We start from the raw sequence: 19,555 nt of genomic DNA on the forward strand, positions 1-19,555 counted from the left end.
TATAGGGAGACTAACAAAGGGGATAACGATGGGCAGGTGTGGGTAATGCGACACAGGAGGAGAGCAATACTAGAAACGAGAGGGGCAGGGCCAAATGACGAGACAGGAGAGAATGCATATTATGTCCTGATTGACCATAATATGATCCTCTCCACATAAAACATGTGGGTTTGTCATGATTCTGCCCCTAGACCAGAAAATCAAGACAAGAGCAGGCAGAATCATGACACTGTAACTTCAATAACTGCATTAACTAATCTACCGCACTGCAATTCTATTAACTGCATCTACTCATCTATTGCACTGTAACTTCAATAACTGCATTAACTAATCTACTGCACTGTAATTCTATTAACTGCATCTACTCATCTATTGCACTGTAACTTCAATAACTGCATTAACTAATATACTGCTCTGTAACCTTATTAACTGCATTAACTTGTATACTGCACCGTAACTTCACAACTGCATTAACTCACCTAATGCACTGCAACTTTAATAGCCAATGTCAATAATTTATGCATAGTCACTTGCACTATTTTAGTCTAAATTATTATCTGTTCATATCCACCTGTACATTAATGTTCTAGGTATATAGTCATCTGTATATAATGTTCATAGTATACACCTACTGTCATATTTTCATAGAACATACCTACTGTAAAATATTTTTATAGTCCATGCCCACTGTATTATATTCTCTCATATCGTATTCTGTATTCTAACTGTATATCCTGCACTTGCTAACTGCACTTCTGGTTAGACCTAAACTACATTTCGTTACACTGTACTTGTATATGTGTAATGACAATAAAGTTGAATCTAATCGAATCTAATCTAATCTAATGCTGTCACACTCTGTAACAGCACCACAGGGCCGGTATTAAATAGATCGGTTCTCCAGACTGCCAGCCATCCAAATGTTGTCAGCCAAACTCTTGTCCTCAAGAGGACTGCAAAGTCATTGGACAGCACTGCCTGAGTTTCAGTGCCCTTTGGTAATTCTAGTCGACATACTTCAGAGCCGTGTACTCTCCACCCCATCCACTCAGGGGTAATGTATTCCCAGTCAGATAGAAAACGTCCTACAAAACAAAAGAGTGTTAATACTAAATAGGTCTAAATATAGGATTTGATGCTTTTCGTTATGAGACAATTCATTATCTATTATTGTACCTCTTAGTATTGCTGTTATGCAGTATCAGAGGCATCGTGAATACAAAACTGGATTTCACTGGTTTCTTTCAAATGTAATATATATTATTTGTTTATGTTTTTGATTTGAAAGTTATTTTGGACTTATAGAACCACGTTGCAAGATCCTGGTCCAAAAGCACTTCTTACTTCATTCTTTTTTTTTCTCTATTTTTAGAGAATAATTTAATATTTTGCTTCTGTTGGTTGCAGTTTGTTCAAACGTTTGTGAATTGTTAAGATAACTGAAACAGGAAGTTGTTCTGGACCAGTGTTGTTTACGTCATTTCAAAGTGGTCTATACTGACGCGTTATTATACGGCCCCGAAATATCTGAGCACAAGTGTTAGACAATAAGTTAAGTAGGTTTTGTTATTTTGGTCATGTGAACTTAATGAACCAAAAAGCTTTTATTGGAGTCTTTGTAGCAAGCATATACTTTCACTCAATGTTTATAGACAGTAACAAGATATTGGTCATTTTCAAAGCTGCCAGTCACCAAGGCTGAGTCTCAATCGAATTTACATTCCCACTCCACGGATCCAACAGACAGATATGTCATGCTCCAATCGGATTGCCTGCATGATTTCAATATGCTGTGGTTGAATTTGTGTGGCTGAGATTTATTTCTGTCTTCATAATAGCCCTCTTTACTTGGGTTTTACAGCCCAATTACATTTTACCTACAGTATGTATGATGCCTCATGTGACCGATGGCAGCAATAAAAAGACTCCTCAAATAACACCGACCTGACAGATTCATAGTCATGCTTCATCTTTCACTATTGCCAACAGCGAACTGATCACATTACAGAGTAAACAACAGTATCTGTACTCCTGAACCATTTGTTATCCTGTCTATGCCAAAGACAGTTTGGTCTGGAGCCATTGGCTTGTTGGTCAAGGGGTTTGTTTTTTAAATATACTATACTATACTTTGCAAACAACATACAAAAAATCAGGTACATCCTATTATGAGTTGTTTTCAGTGTACTTGTTATACAGATGATTGAATTCAATGTGCTTTTCACTTTACCTGCGAAAGAGGTTTCTTTGCATTGCTGACTGATGCTGTCTGATCTTTGCCGTTTCGGGTGCTTTCTCTCCGGGTTCATAGTGTCTGCAAAGCATTGCACCATCTCGTTCTGAGGTTTGGAAAGGGTGTCACAGTCATGGTTTCTCTACTTAGTGCACTTTGCAATTCACGTAAAAGCCTGTCCAGTTCCAAAATGTAGGCTTGCGAAGCTACCTGTCGGCCTCAGTCAACGGTAAATAACAAGACATGTCATTCTATGTAAATAGAAGTTATCTTGAAGAAACCAAACATATTGTACAATGAGTGCCCTTACCTTCTTTTGTTTGTGCAGTACCTCACACTTTAAAGTCCCCTGGATTTTTTGTATATTGGTGTAGGGGTATGATTCTTTATACCCGCTTGTACAAGGGGTAAGCAGTCTGGGGTTTGGCAACTGTATTGATGAACTCGTCCAAAACCAAACTTATTGTCTCATGAGTACCCTAACCTTCCTGTCTATGCCCAATACCCAAGACTGCAGTTTGGTCTGTTTTTTTGCAATTTTAATTCATTTAAGTCAATTTTAAATGCATTAATTTAAGTCATGCTAACAGATCCCAGGAATAATTTTTTAGACTGTATGAAACAATGTTCTTGATTTAGTTATACATCCACTGGTATCATACGTATTATGTCTTAAGAAGTGCTTTTCACAGTGTGTATGACAGAAGGAGTCACTGTTTCCGATTCACTGGTTCAGTTCTATGATGTGGAAGAAGCAGAGGTTGACTGAAATCATACTGAATTGTAGGAGAACAGTTATTGAATGCGGAATATAGAGGAAGGAAGTATGGCTATATATTGAAGCTCCAACCAGCATCATTTGTACTGCCACCAGTTTTTCATCATAAGGTGCGTATTACAGATCGTAACTTGAAAATCTTGTCCTATCTGTTCGGTAACCATGGTAATTCCAGTTCGGACCTCATTTAGGACAAATGCTGTTACAGAACAGCACTTCCTAAGTGCACAATCTTATCTTATCTAAAGATAGGAAAGGGGTATTACTGAAACATCTTAACTTGACAAATAATTATCTAAACGTTCTTAACTTAAGGACAAACCCACAGATGTCCTAATTTCAAAATGATTTAAAAACTAACAGAAAAACCGCTCACAATTAAATCTTCCTTGCCTGTAGACCACTTTCTTTTTGTTTCGCTTGCAAAGGTGGTAAACTTTTCTTCAGTGTAAGTTGTACGGTTAATGCCGGACACTGCAGACACATCGGCCCACTCCCTGTCTTTGTCTTCGTGAGTGAGCGAAGGTGAAAACTTACCTTTTCTAACAAACTTATTGAAGTTTCCATTTCCGTGGCACTAAAATTCAATGCTCGCCGGTTTTAACTCATCAGCAGCTTGCACAGGTATCAGACCTAAAAGTGGATTGGCTAACTTGATGGTGCAAATTTGTATTTCCAAACAAGAGGAAATAGACGATTTTGTAAGATAAGATAGGAACCCCAAATCAAGTTAAGATTTGCTTCAGTAATTAGAATTTGGGAAATTAATTGCCTTTTGATATGTCACATGTGAAATTTATACTGAGAAAAAGATCCAGAAATTTCACAAATGTCCATATAACGTCTACAGTCATGGCCAAAATTGTTGGCACCCCTTAAATTTTTTCAGAAAATCAAGTATTTCTCACAGAAAACTATTGCATTAACACATGTTTTGCTATACACATGTTTATACCCTTTGTGTGTATTGGAACAAATCCAAATAAAGGAGGGAAAAAAGCAAATTTGACATAATGTACCACAAAACTCCAAAAATTACCTGGACAAAATAGTTGGCACCCTTTCAAAATTCTGGATAAATAAGATTGTTTCATGCATGTGATGCTCCTTTAAACTCACCTGGGGTAAGTAACAGGTGTGGGCAATATAAAAATCACACCTGAAAGCAGATAAAAAGAAGAGAAGTTGACTTATTCTTTGCATTGTGTGTCTTATTGTGCCACACTAAGCATGGACAATAGAACGAGGAAAAGAGAACTGACTTGAGAACCAAAATTGTGGAAAAATATCAACAATCTCAAGGTTACAAGTCCATTTCCAGTGATCTAGATGTTCCTTTGTCCACTGTGCGCAACATTATCAAGAAGTTTGCAACCCATGGCACTGTAGCTAATCTCCCTGGACGAGGACGGAAGAGAAAAATTGATAAAAGGTTGCAACGCAGGATAGTCTGGATGGTGGATAAGCAGCCCCAAACAAGTTCCAAAGAAATTCAAGCTGTCCTGCAGGCTCGGGGTGCATCAGTGTCAGCGCGAACTATCCGTCGACATTTAAATGAAATGAAACGCTATGGCAGGAGACCCAGGAGGACCCCACTGCTGACAAGGAGACATAAAAAAGCAAGACTACAGTTTGCCAAAATGTACTTGAGTAAGCCAAAATCCTTCTGGGATAAAGTCTTGTGGACAGATGAGACCAAAATAGAGCTTTTCGGTAAAGCACGTCATTCTACTGTTTACCGAAAACGGAATGAGGCCTACAAAGAAAAGAACACTGAACCTCCACCATATTTGACTGTAGATACTAAGATGTTTTGGGGTTGTTTTGCTGCCTCTGGCACTGGGTGCCTTGACTGTGTGCAAGGCATAATGAAATCTGAGGATTACCAAAGGATTTTGGGTCGCAATGTAGGGCCCAGTGTCAGAAAGCTGGTTTTGTGTCCGAGATCGTGGGTCTTTCAGCAGGACAATGACCCCAAACATACTTCAAAAAGCACCCAGAAATGGATGGCAACAAAGCGCTGGAGAGTTCTGAAGTGGCCAGCAATGAGTCCAGATCTAAATCCCATTGAACACCTGTGGAGAGATCTTAAAATTGCTGTTGGGAAAAGGCGCCCTTCCAATATGAGAGACCTGGAGCAGTTTGCAAAGGAAGAGTGGTCCAAAATGCCGGGTGAGAGGTGTAAGAAGTTTATTGATTGTTATAGGAAGCTATTGATTTCAGTTATTTTTTCCAAAGGGTGCCAATAATTTTGTCCAGGTCATTTTTTGAGTTTTTTGTGACATTGTCAAATAAGCTTTTTTCCCTCCTTGTTTTCGTTTTGTTCCAATACACACAAAGGCAATAAACATGTGTATAGCAAAACATGTGTTAATGCAATACTTTTCTGTGAGAAACTAGATTTTCTGAACATATTTCAGGGGTGCCAACAATTTTGGCCATGACTGTATTTTCAATATGACCTCAAGCATTTTAATCCAAATTACCCAAATCCTTGTTACAATCATTTTAAACCTCACTTACACCATTGATGAAGATGACTGAGCTGGAACTTGTGGCCGACATACAGTACACATCCAGACCATTAGAAAAAATGTGGGTTTTTACTGTAAATCTTATGCGGAAATGCGTTGGCTGCATTTCTGTGATGCAAATTTTTTTTTGATGATGAATTGTAAATTATTTCAGACGGTAAAGTCAGAGCATGCAGAACAATAATCACTGACAATAACTGGATGGGTGAGCTCACAGTAAGAAACACGTAGTCTTGTACAGTCTCTAATAGCTCCGCACTCGATGGCTGGCTATCATCTAGAGCTACTATTGAAAAATCACCATGGAAACAGTAGCCATGGCAACTCACTCCATAACAGAGACAGAGATACCTGCCAGAGGCCGTCCATGTTGACTGATCTCTTGAATTCAACTAGAGCACCTCGAGAAAAGCATTGGATTGCAGTTCACAGAATTTCCAGTGATACCATATGACTCTCCTATCAGATCAGATATATCATGTATGTTCTTCAGCAATATATAAATAAACCCTCTAATGCGAATTAGGCGGGAAAGATAAATTCCCTAGCAACCACCAGTTGCTGGGGCGCAGCAACAGTCAACAGACAAAAATAAAACATGTATAATAAAATATGAGATTAAACAGTGCGTAGTTAACAATGTCCCAACAGTTCTGATATAACGTTAAATCACTTTCTTCAGTGGAAAACAAAAGAAGATGAAGATTGAAAAAAATGTCTTTGTGGTATTGTGTTCATACAATGAAAGCCAGTGGGGGTCAATGTTATTTTCTTCCAAATATATTCTACAGAAGAAAGTAAGTCATACAGGTTTAGAACGACACGAGGGTAAGTGAATCATGACAGACAGTACTCCTCTTTGGGTAAACCATCTCTTTAAAAACAAAGACGCAGAGCTACAAGGTTTAAGAAGGCCACAAGCCGTGGTATAAATCAGACTTGTCTAGAAGCTTTGGCTTCTGCGATCTCATTTACTTAATGGCCGATTGATCATCCTGTGCCTGCAAGCTAAATCTTTTTTCACGGCTTCAGATGCGCGTTCAGCTTGGAGCCGGTCACATGATGTGTAACATTCATTAGCACACCTGTCATAACCGCAGGCAGACGGGATTCAGAAGATTGGATTCAGTTGGTGCTGTGTAAACTCATATCTGTCATATGTTTCACCTTAAACCTACAGAGCCTAAAACCATCATCAGATATTCTGGCGGTTAGAGACGGGACGTTTATTGAGTCTGATCGCTGAGACGAGCCCAGAAGGTGTTGACGTGAGATTTGTTGGTTGTTGTCCAGTTGTGCTGCAGACATAATGGATGTCAGGAGCATTGATTGGTTGCCCATTACTGGATGTATTTTTGAGGGCACTCAATAGACTGCTAGAGCGAATCTGGGCAATTGTGTACTTCTGTGTATTGATCCGAATGAATAAAACAGCTGAACTAATGGAGCTGCTTTCACGGATTGTTTTTTTCTTCTTGCGTTGATATATATTCCCAGGACAAAAAAACCCTATTGGGGCATTTATCACCCCTCAATAAATCTGCACAAATCCTGTGTTGTTTTTGCTCTGGATGTGAACGAAACCTCAGATTATATTGTAGGTGTTACAATCGTATTGAGTATATTGAAGCAACAGTCTCAGACATATGTATGAAACCATCCAGAAACTACCTAGAAACCCCTACGATGCTGCACCCTGGCAAAAGTATTGAACAATACCTAGCAACCACCCCAAACATTTACATTTATGCATTTGACTGACGCTTTTATCCAAAGCGACTTACATTGCATTATCCTATACATTTGTTTCAAAGTATGTGCAATCCCCTGCATGGGCGCCGTATAGGGGGGAAAAATTAGGACAATTCCAATTTTATTATATTATACACTATATAAATCATCATCATTTACTATTCAATAAAATTAATGATGTATTTTATTTGACTTATTTTGGCAATAGAAGTTAAATATCCCCAATGGACCAAAAAGTAAACATCCATATTGACCGAGCACCCCCCTGTATCTGCATGAAATGGTTTGGTCCTGCCTCAGCGCACTCATCAGTGACAGTGTTTAGTTGCAGAATGTCGCGTCGCGACAGAAACAGAGAACGCTATGTTGCGAAGTAAAAAAATCTGGTTTTCAAAAAAGAAAAAGAAAGAAAATGAAGAGAGCAAAGACAAAAGAAAGGGTGTCAATCTGTAACCCAGTTTTTCACCAAGAAAGGTGTGTAGCATTCAGTCTGAGTGGTATTAACCTGTTGTCCATAGTCAAATAAACTAGCTAGCTGCAGGCTAGAGCCAGCCTACATTTCATCAACATTTAATCAGTGCAGATAAACATTTAGCAAGATATTCATATGAAATAATTGTCCATGGCCATTTTAGCAGACTAAACAACAGATGAGTCAGCAGCACCCCAGTCTCCCCATAACTGCACCCCTCCCTGTCCCAGTGAAGAAGGTGAGCAACATTGTGTTAATTACTTTACCATAACAAAAAGAAAGTGGAATATTTATTAATGACAAAAATCAAATACAAATTATATTATGACCATTATGACATAAAAAATAACCTATTTTCTGTATTAGATGCATTTAAGAAACAATAGCTCACCTCAACCTGCATGTAAATTACAGACAATATTAAAATAATCCAGTTTGATGCGTTCATTTAGACTGAATTTTGGCCGTTAAATGACATCTATAGATACAGACCTTATTATTCTCATCATGAAGGGCAATTTATTTGAGAAGCTCGCGCGCACACACACACACACACAAATATTTTGCTAGTACTGGTATTGAACTACAAGAAGCAAGACTTTGATTAGAGTTATTTAAAGCTTTTGATTGGACACTTCGGTCCTAGAGATGTGGTGCCAACAGCTGCACCGAGGGGGCCCAATTCTAATTTTTTGTCATGGGGCCCAAAATTCCTGGCGGCGCCCCTGATCCCCTGGGACCGGACCCACGACCAGCGCCATACTCTTACCACTGAGCTACAGGAAAGCTTAGCCCAAACACCTTAGCAACACCCAGGCAACCATATGCCTAACCAAGAAAGCAGCAATCTTATTTTTTCTGGGTTATGGTGGAGATGTTTGAACACAGCTCTGCATTTCTTTTGGCTAATATATTATTGATGTATATTCAGCTCACACGGTGTTATAAAAAATGCAAGAAACATTTATGTTCACACCGTACTTGTTGTGTTTTCATAAAATAAAGCATGCAGAACTGTTGCAGAGTTTTTTCTAAATCATCATGAAACTCCGTATGGCAGTCTCAAAGGGTTTGATAGTCGTAATGACATGATTGAAAAGCAACAGTAATATGACAGAGATGAATTTCAGCGGCTCACTGGGACATTTCCTCTTCTCGTAATGACGGCAGCTGCCTCTATCAAATGTCAGGATCAAAGGAATCCAAGCTTATTAGTATCCCTCTTTTATCTGCTGTTGGTAAGCTGCGGTGACGCAGAAATCACTTTCCGCATTCAGAGAGAGGAAACGGGACGGGGAAATGTGCCCTTTTATAACCTCATGCAGCTAAACAAGGATCACACAGTCATTAGCGGTCCACGTTTTCACGTGCATAAAAAGATTGCGTCTGTTTATTACACCAACATATGAGCATTGCATTATACTATAAAACAACTTTACTGTTTTTTTTAACACGTCGGGAGTGGAAAGGGCTGTGAAGCGATTCAAACTTTCAATCAAAATAATTACATGATGTTAATCTTGATCTTCATCACACATAGGGCCAAAATATCATTTAAAGCCATAATAAGACAATACAGAAAGTAGCTTCAGATGTTCAAAAGCTGAACGGCCGTCATTCTTTTTTTCAGAAGCTGAATTATTATAATCAAAGACCAAAACAGTTTGGTTACTAACATTCTTAAGACATGTCTTCCTTTTCCACAAAGAAATAGTTATTCAGGTTTGAAACGACATAAGGGTAAGTAAATGTAAATAAGCAGATTTTTTTGGTCGGGGCAAACTGTCACCCATTTAGAAGTATTGTTATTATCTACTTTGTAATTTTAAAACTGTTCAAATTCTTTGAAGAATGAAAAACTACCAGTACGTGGCGGATAATGTCATTAATTCATTAGATTCCCTGTATTCGTTCAGGAGTGCAGTAAATGACTCTTTATGAACAAGCAGCTGATTCATTGATTCACCCAATTGATTCGCTCAAGAAACTTATTCATTTAGAAACGAAACCACGCTGTGTTCTTCAGAGACGTGCAACACTTCTCCAGAGGCTTTATATTTCTTATATATAATTATGAGGAAAACAGAAAATGTTGTAAAATAAATCTTTAATTAAAATAAATCTTAAAAATAATTATTATTGAATTCACTGTTGTATAAAATAAACATGACACAAGCACTTGCAGTTTTGTGGTCAAATTAAATTCCCAGCCACAAAACTGATGTTCATTTTATCATACGTAAATGTTTTGTTTTTGGTGCCCAAGGCTTTTTTTGAACAGTGGATTCCACTCCTTATAATGTGTATACCTTTAATTTTGGATACCTTTAATGTCTGTATAAAATATAAATATCAGAGTCAAGCAATTCAAAGAAATCCCATGTAACGTGGGCAGTATTGTAAAGGGCACCGTGTACCCCGGACTATATCATCATATTTTACTATAATAATCAGAGTAAGTAATATGGATGGCACAGACGTTTTTCTCACCCTCACAAACAATCTAAATGGGCTGTTAGCTTCTTCTGAAATGATAACTGAGCAGGACAACCTTTCCTTTCAATTTATTTTTCTCTGTTTTCTTCTGGCAGCCAGAGAACACTAGAAAATAATGACTTAATCTTGAAACGTTCAGTGAAACTCCTTGAGTCTGCCATCAAAGTCAAGCGAGCGCGTCGTCAACATGTGCAGAGTTAACCTGCGTGGTTAATGACCGCTGTCGGCCTGAGATACACCTCACTGCTTCCTATTCATTCACTGTATACAGGAAAACTCTTCCTACTGTGCTGACACTATGATGAATTACAAACATATTGACTTGTGAATGAATACAATAGCTACAGAGTACAGTGTGAGCAGTATCTCGGTGGTCCAGGTCAGGAGATATTCTGGTCAGTCCATCAGTGTAACTTAAAAAAATCTTCCTTTCCCTTGTAAAAGTGATAGCACACCGCTCCTTAAGACATGCGTTTTGAAATAACAGCCATTGTCCACAATACAATCAGTTATTATGGAAGAATTAGAAAAAACTCTTTACACAAACTCATAACTCATGATATTGTCCAAAACGTCTGTTTTCGTCCCACCAGCCAGTCACTTTCAAATTTCACGTTAGAAGTAAGCATATCATTTCATTTTCTCCAACACTGAAATCCGTATTTTATGACTTTTCCTAAAATGCTATGTACAGTATAGTTTTCTGAAGACAGTTTCTGATTTCTATTGACTTTGTGGCTGTGTAGATGAAATATGTTGCACATAGAATATCATATCATATCTCATACGAAGTTTACTTTTAGTAAATATGGAAGTATACAACCGTATTTTTATGGTGGGCTGGTTTATACAATCATCGTTATTCTAATTTATTAAAGTACATTTGGATTTGATTGACATTATGCTTGTTTTGTAGGTTTCATTTATGAATCACTCAAACATTACACAGTATCTTGATACAATTTGGTATTACGATACTGCCACTGGTATAGTATCATAGGATATGTTCACGGATATCTTGAGAACGGCAACAGCAATATCTTGACTATTATTATTTAAATGTTAGTTTTATTACGTCTTAAGCACCACTAAATAAAAAATGTCAAGATACTCAATTATTAGTCTGTGTTAGTAGCACAAATGCCGGATGGTCCATGGTACAAACATACTGATCAAATGAATACATTGAAAGCACTGGAGAGAAGTGTCTGACAAATGTGTAAATGTATTTGGTAAAGTGACTAATTTATCAATAAGAGAAGAAACTTGAGAAAAGTATTCACAAATTGCCTCTTTTATATCGATGTTGCTCTGGGTAAACTTGTGTTTACTTTTGTAAGGTTAAAGTTAATGGAGCAGATCCGTTTGCCTGACCACTGCGCTCAATATCCAGATCTCCTGTAGTTTAATGGAGACAGATCTACGGTGATGATGCTTCACTGGTCATGTACACCATCATTGATTTCCTGCGCTGAAGGCTCCTGCCAACACGAAGCTTTCATAAGAGCAGGGCTGCACTGTGTGTATTATAACTCATTATGAGGGGTTGTGTGGTCAAAATGAAAATTTGTGTTTGTTTTTGTTTAACAAAACTGCTTTTCTTCATTTCACAAGATGAAAGCTGCTTCATACTTTTTTTACTGTGTACTAGTCTCAGCCTCAGACGTCACCCTACACGTCTGATGCAGAAGGCACACTTTTCATCTAGTCATCTTATTGGTTGAATTTCACAGGATTTCCGGGAGACGTGCGTATCGCGTTCTTTAACACAAAGCCATCTGATCAAAGAAGTAATCTCTTGTGTTTACAATGGTTGCAATAAGAATGCATCACAATCGACGAAACGGTTCATTCTTAAAAGTGTCCATGAATGTACACCGGTCTGTGGGGACATTTTCACACCTCAAAACATGACGCGGCACAAAACGAAACGTGATTGGTTTCTTTACATGTCAGTCATATGCCAAAGAAAGCGGTGAAAGCTTCCAGACCTTCAGTATGAAGCTACACTGACATAACACTCGGTTCTTTTACAGATGCCATTTTTGTATTAAGCTTATTTTCTTCACCTAAGCTGCCCTCGATTTACAAAAACAGTAATATATTTGACTAGATTTGACATTTTCTGATGAAAGGGTGAGTGGTGTTGTGAGTAGTTGTGGGGGTTCAAATCTAGGCGGTTGTCAAGTGTTTTTAAACACATCACCGTGCAGTTGTTCTGAAGGGTCGTGAGGGCTATGCTGACTGGCTGTTGCTTGTAGAATTTGTGGTTGCTAAGGTGCTGGATGATGTTTAGTTTGATCGAGTCCTCCCGTGTGGTGGGTAATTAGTTAACAGGTCACTCCTATGTGCTTTTTGTATTCCTGTGCACTTGCCAGGGTGTTGCTACAGGGTGTTGTTACAAAAACACCAGTTTGCAACATAATGATGTTAAAATAATAAACACAAATGGTGAACTTGCTGGAGGGGACGAACTGCTTATCCTTGTAAATAGAAAAACTAATCGTAACCGCGTTCCCTATCTCTCCATAAACAAGGGGAAAACAGCATTTACAACAAAAAACTACCTTGTGTGTCGACAGAAACAACCAAAGTACAAAACTTGGACTGAACTGGCTAACAGATTAGTATGTTCCAGGCTTTTTTAAAACACATAGCAGATCTACACAAAGAAAACCAAAATGACACAGGAAAGTGTCTCGCTACACCCAGAATGTAAAAATGTAATAAAATAAAAATAGGGAGTTTGCATACAGCATATAAAGACAGAAAGACTTGATTCTTGATGGGCTCATTCCCTAATGACAGTGATCTGTAATGATGGGCACATTATTTAAATAGCTGTTTGATGGTTGGGTACCTTTTGTTTTGTCTGATGTCCACCTATTTCCCTTTTCACACACATCCACCAGTTTTTCTTTACAAATATTTTGTGCATAGTTTGATGGGATTATAACCGTTATTATAATAACCGTTATTATTATATCTACTTTGCACCATTCAAGTTAACAGAAATAAGAGAGGATCATATTTTGCAAAGGGTCAGGATTGATATTATGTGAAGGTCTAATAATGAAATCCATAAACAATTCTCTCAGCATGTATGTATTTAAAATATGTTTACAATGTACCAACACCATATATTAGGCAATACATGCAAATATACAAAAATCCACCATCCCACCAGGTGGGTGTGTATATGGGAGCGATGAATTGAAATGTCCCATAAATTGTTTAAATTTACATATACTTTATGCATTTGGCAGATGCTTTTATCGACAAAACTTCTTATGTTGCATTATACTATTACATTTTGATGTTGAGTATGTGCAATCCATGAGATTGAACCCATGACTCTGGTGTTGTTAGTGCCATGCTCCAACCACTGAGCTACAGGAAAGTTGTTGCTGTGTGTTGAGAAAAGCAGTCACAAAATGATTATAACAGTCAACTGATAACTGTAGGTAGGTAGGCTGTAGATCCGAATTTGGACAGTTTGCAATATCGCAATGTGTGGTTTTAAATGGTGTACTGGTCTGATAACGCGTACTGGAAACCAAGCATCAAGCATCACACCATAAATCCTTTTTGAGCTGAAAACACAAGTTTCTCAAACAGGATTGTAGAGGCAAACTGCCCACAGCTATGAGGTAGCTTCAAACAAAACCTACAATGTAAAAAATAAATAGTTGAGCCAACGTAAAAAAGAACGAGGCAACCGGATGCAGTAAGAATTTTGAGCTGACTATGTAATATAATTCTTAAAAGTAAAGACACTTTGTTCGGCCAACTTAAATTCGTTTGTTTATGCAATGCTGCTTGTCTTGTTTTTCTAATAAAGATATTTTTGTCACACCAACTACTGTTGTTCAGGCAATTATTTTCGCTAAAATGTTAAATGAGCTAAATGAATTGTTCCAAGAACTCTCAAGTACTGCTAAATATTGTGGACCTTTTGGTTTTGTTCCCAAATGACAAATATGGACAAACATGTTACTTTATCAATTTATTTCAAATTTCTAGTGTGACATTGCAATTGACACTAGTTGAAAAGCAAAAATCACATCTCTACTATACAGTATGCAAGATTTCCACTACTAAACAAGTTACCTTTAAGGTACACTTAAAGCAAAACAACAACAAAAATTGAGTGTATTACACAATGTTGTTACAATACAGTAACACAGTTTTAAACGGAGTTAAACAGTTTAAACTAAAGCAATAAGCCCCAAGAAGCAGTGGGTTTACTTAGTAGATAAAAAATGCACTGCGTCACAGTGTTTATTGCTTTTTAATAAAACAGTTATTCCATATGCGTAGCAAGCTTTCATAAAATAAAGTAAATACAATTATATTTAGACAATGTAATGAAGTCAGCAGTCATAAATCGGGGTATTTTATAACGGCTTAGAACTCGGCTCAGCCAATCAGAATCAAGGACCAGAATTTACTTTTATAATCCAAATGAATATAAATAAGAATGTATGTTAAAAATAATGCTTTTAGAACAAACCATAAACAAGCGGGGGGCACACAGACCCCAGCATTAAGAACATATTTAAAACAGTACAAACGGGTCTTTGTTTGGGCATACAATGGAAAACAAATCATTTTTTCAATTTAAATGAGCATGAAATCTCTTTACTAAAATAGGATCAGAATAAAAAGATATTGGGGTCAACACAGCAAGGCACAACATTTCAAAGTATTTGCAATAACATTTCCCATTCGACTACTATTTTAAATCCATTTACAATCTCAACCTTTCCCAACTGAAACTTGTGACACATACAATTGTGTTTTTAAAAAGATCTGGAAGATTGTCCAAAACGACGACCTCCTCCAATTCAACAGAAATGTTCTGCATCACTGGTGATGTTGTTTTGGCCTCATGTTCCAAAACACACAGAATGCCCACAGCCTTTCTAGGAGCACTTTCATTTCCTGTCCGAAAGCTCCTCTTCTGGGTCCTGTATAGAGGGTATGGATTGACGTCATTTTCCCACATAACCATGTCGAGATACGCCCCGGGACACGCTCCCCTGGGGTGCAAAACACCCAGCACAATGGCTGAGGAGAATAGGAGAAACAAACAAATCGTGCCTAAAACACGAAATTATTTGCTGAAATTACAACCAGTGGAACTCGACTGTTATCCTTGCGACCTTCATTGATACTTATATAACTTATGCTTTTGTTGCCAATTGCTTTTTGTTTGCCTCACTTCTAAGTCGGTTTGAATAAAAGCTTCTGCTACATGTATAAATGTAAGTCTCCACCTAGTGGTCAGGAGGAACATATATAAACTTGTAACACTGCAGGGCTGAAGGACAGTGCGACACACACGTGTGTGGGGAGTGTAGGCCGTAGTGTAGAGCAGGTGAATGGTCAACTCATCAAAACTATGGAGTCATACAAATGTAACTGCATGTCCGGTCAGTAATATCTAGTGGCAAAGGTTGCGTGTTGCAGCCAAGCGCTCACTCCACCCCTCCCTTTCCAAACACTACAAGCTGACAGACCAGCGGTGTATTTAGACAGAAATTGCTCATTCTAAGGTAATAAAGCATAACGCTTCATTGTGTGATCTCTTTATACACCTCTGAAGATAATCTCTAATAATTCTGTATTTTTGTGTGTTGTAAGGTTGAGTGAGTGGATGTTGGAACTGGGGTTGTATTGCCACCCTAGTAAAAAAATACATTTAAAAACATTTATGTCATACTAAGTATAGGTTTAATGTCTAAACATATTTACTGACATTTTGCTCGAGACTTAATTACTGTATATAAAAATATATTTCATTTGGAGGGCCTGTGCACAATGCACATTTCTCAATATTATGCCTTAAATGTCACTATTGATATTTTTTTATAATATTGTTATTTTGAATAAACAACATTTATAGTGTGTGTGAAGTTAGAGCTATCCCAATTACTAAATAATCGACTTATCGCAATTTTTTCAGATTACAGCAACGAATGAGAATTCTTAGAAAACATGGGTGATCTGCAGTATCTGCTGCATTTTACATCAACCGTCCTTGATCTGCACTCACTGTTACATTGAAAGGACACTTCTCCATCATTAGAGTTGTAACAACTTTGTATTTTTGTTTTGATTTGTTGAAATGATTCCAGACTTGCTCCATGTCCTGAGCACACACTTTTAGTTTGAATGCTCAAGACTGTCTTTTCTGTCATGGTCGCTCTATAGTAAATATTATTTACCCCATCCGTGTTGTGTCCAGTACGCGCCTTGCGCCTCTACGTGGACCGCACGCAGAGCTTCAGAAGCTCTGAGCAGCTCTTTAATTTGTTTCGGAGGTAAGCAGAGGGGAGAGCTTTCTCCAAACAGAGACTGGCGCACTGGATCGTGGACGCCGTCACGACGGCGTGCCGATCTCAGGACTGCCCGTGCCCGCTGGCAGTGAGGGCACACTCCACTAGGGGTGTTGCCTCCTCGTGGGCACTGGCTCAGGGCGCCTCTCTGGCAGACATATGCAGAGCTGCGGGTTGGGCTGCGCCCAACACCTTTGCGAGGTTCTACAACCTCCGCGTGGAACCGGTGTCAGCTCGAGTCTTACAGGGTAACACCAGGTGAGACCGGCGGCCGGTAGGGTGTACGCCTGCGAAGAGCGCCATCCCCCTCTTTAGGTGGGTCAGTGCGCTATCATCTGCCTCCCTTCTTTCCCCTCGGGCGAAGAATAGGCAGTCCATCCATCACTAAGCACTCAAGGCAACGGGCCGAGCGGAGCAGCCTGCCACCTTTGGCGGGCCCAAGCTGAGTTACCCTCATGTAGCTCTAACCGACCTCAGTGCTCCAGACGTAGTAACCCCCCAGCAGGGTGGTTCCGTCTGAGATTTCGTCATGAGTTAGTTCCCCTCCTGGAACCCATGACCTTGCGGCATCCTGCACATACCTCCCTTGAGCTCTTCCCTGCCGGTAAGACCATGTTGATGTTTCCACTGTATTCCCCCGAGGGTGGGAAGTGGTCTCCATAGCGCACCTCCCCATTGAGGGAATAGCGCTTACCCATGGGTCCTACGGTACCAAACGACTCTCGCCAATGGAGCCGTCTGAGGTGGCCAAGGGCAGGGGCTACTCATCTTTTCTAATGCTCTGGGACCCCTGCCTAGCTACTGGAAGGTTACAATCTCGCGACAGCGCTTACGTCTGACTCGCCTAGGCCGGTCAACGTCGCTTCGCTATAGATTGTGACGCGGCTAGTGCTGTGGCGTTTTCAATAGGAACCCCATCTGTCGGTTCGACACAACGTCGAGAGACCGACAGAAAGGGAACGTCTCGGTTACGTATGTAACCTCTGTTCCCTGATTGAGGGAACGAGACGTTGTGTCCTTCATGCAACAACAATAGCCGTCCGCTGCAGCAGTCTCGAGATGCTCTCAGGCTCCTCAGCACAAAAGGTGAATGAATGAGCACGCCGGCTTCCGTTTTATACCCCGATTTCCGGGGGCGGAGCCCGGCATGCAAATTTCATTCGCCAATTTCATTGGCCTTTTCAAAATAGTCAGAAGATGATTGGTTCTCAAGGGCGAACCCCATCTGTCGGTTCGACACGACGTTTAATTTTTATTGATTGATATTTATTGGACTGCACAATAAAAAAAATATTTTTATCTCATTTTGGAACAAAACTCTTCACATATACTAAAATATAAGTATTGCACACGTGACGCCACATGAATGATCCTGACCTGTTCCATCTGTTGTTATTAGGTCCTTCTAGAAAAACTATCACCATAATATGATATGATGTCTACATAATATACAAGAGTCCAGATTGTTTCGCAGGATGAGTTAATCAAACCAAGTGTAATTGTTTAGGTTATGTAGAGGCTTGATAAGATCAATGAATAACCAGCAGTAATGATTATGCTTGAGCAAACACCACTGACTCTAGAATTCTAAAAATATAAGATCTAGAGACTGTGAATAGAAATGAGGTAGCATATTAAGACGTTCCTACAGTATAATCCACATCCTGACTCTGAAAACCCTGTTTTTCCCAAACTGTGAAATCATTTCCAGTCTGTTCAAAACAACTTTGTTTTGCCTCTGTGCTGCCAAGAATAAAATCCACCAAATGGTGCTACCAGCTTGCTTCACTTTAGATTTACTTCTCAATGTTAACTGCTTTTCTGTTTTGAGCCAACATGCCCATTATGCCTATTAACTTGAATTAATATAAAATCTATATTCAAATAAACCTGTCAGTCTACTGATAAAATGTACAGGGTGTTGTATTTTGTGTGCCTTTTAACACTGTATTTCCTTTAGATGGTAGCATTGGATTAAACTTTTTGTCTGCGTCCAGGGCTGTGTGGAACTCATCTGTAAAAGCTTTCTTTGACCCTTAAATCAGGAACATTTGGTAACAAAATGCTGGCAGTAAGATAAACTGTCAGCTTTGTAATATTTCCTATTATGTATATAGGGACAATTGCATCGTCTTAAAAGTCATGTACAAGCAAGGTCACCTGATAGTTTTAGATGGGATGAGCTCTAATTTTTTTTTTTTTTTGTTGCTTCTTTAGTGGTGTAATTGTATCCTGCTGGGCTCTTTGGGCTCTTGTATCCTTTGACTCTTTCAATAAACACAAGCTGCAGTGGCAGCTACGCAGTGAAAATGAACAAAAACGAGACGTGGCAATATACAAACGCATTATTAAGCCTAATGATTTGAATAGCAGTTATTTGCATAGTTGTCATTTTCTAGCCATGCGCTCTGCAATTATGTTGTTTGTTTGTTTATGAATTTGTTTTTATTTCAGTCATTAAAGCAGCAGGGATGTTAATAATGTCACTGAACTGTGTATGCATGAACACAGGCATGAAATGTTGGATGAATATCTTTTCTGTCTTGCAGGGCAAAGATTTTTCGTGGGAAGAAGGTCCAAGGCGATTGTGACATTAAAGTCGAACAGGTAAGACAATTTTAGTATTAACATTCAGCACATACCTGCCTGCATGTTATGTTTTGATGGCAGAAAATTTTGAAAGCTTGTCTCCTAGTGTGGCCAGAACGATCACCTAAACATAAAAATGTGTTAATCATTCACTGTCATGACATTTCTGTATGACCTTTTTTATTCTGCAGAACACAAAAGAATGTTGGCAACCAGACAACATTGACCCCCCATTGACTTACAATGTGTGAACACAAAACCATGAAGACATTTCTCAAAATATCTTGTCTTGTTTTAACAAAAAATTCTGGCTCCTCACCTGACAGAAATGAGCGCTAGTATGCAGAAACAAACCGTCAC

The 19,555-nt window shown here is 38.8% G+C and overlaps 1 protein-coding gene across 1 annotated transcript in view; it reads left to right on the plus strand.

Moving 5' to 3' along the window:
* Nucleotides 1-19,555, plus strand: part of syn2b (synapsin IIb) — a 73,282-nt gene that overhangs the window by 19,558 nt on the left and 34,169 nt on the right. The window contains exon 2 of the mRNA XM_079482550.1: nucleotides 19,156-19,213. Within this exon, the coding sequence (XP_079338676.1) occupies nucleotides 19,156-19,213 (58 nt within the window). The remainder of the gene's footprint in view (nucleotides 1-19,155; nucleotides 19,214-19,555) is intronic.

Source organism: Barbatula barbatula (assembly GCF_947034865.1).
Source record: "Barbatula barbatula genome assembly, chromosome: 20".
NCBI classification, from domain to species: Eukaryota; Metazoa; Chordata; class Actinopteri; order Cypriniformes; family Nemacheilidae; genus Barbatula; species Barbatula barbatula.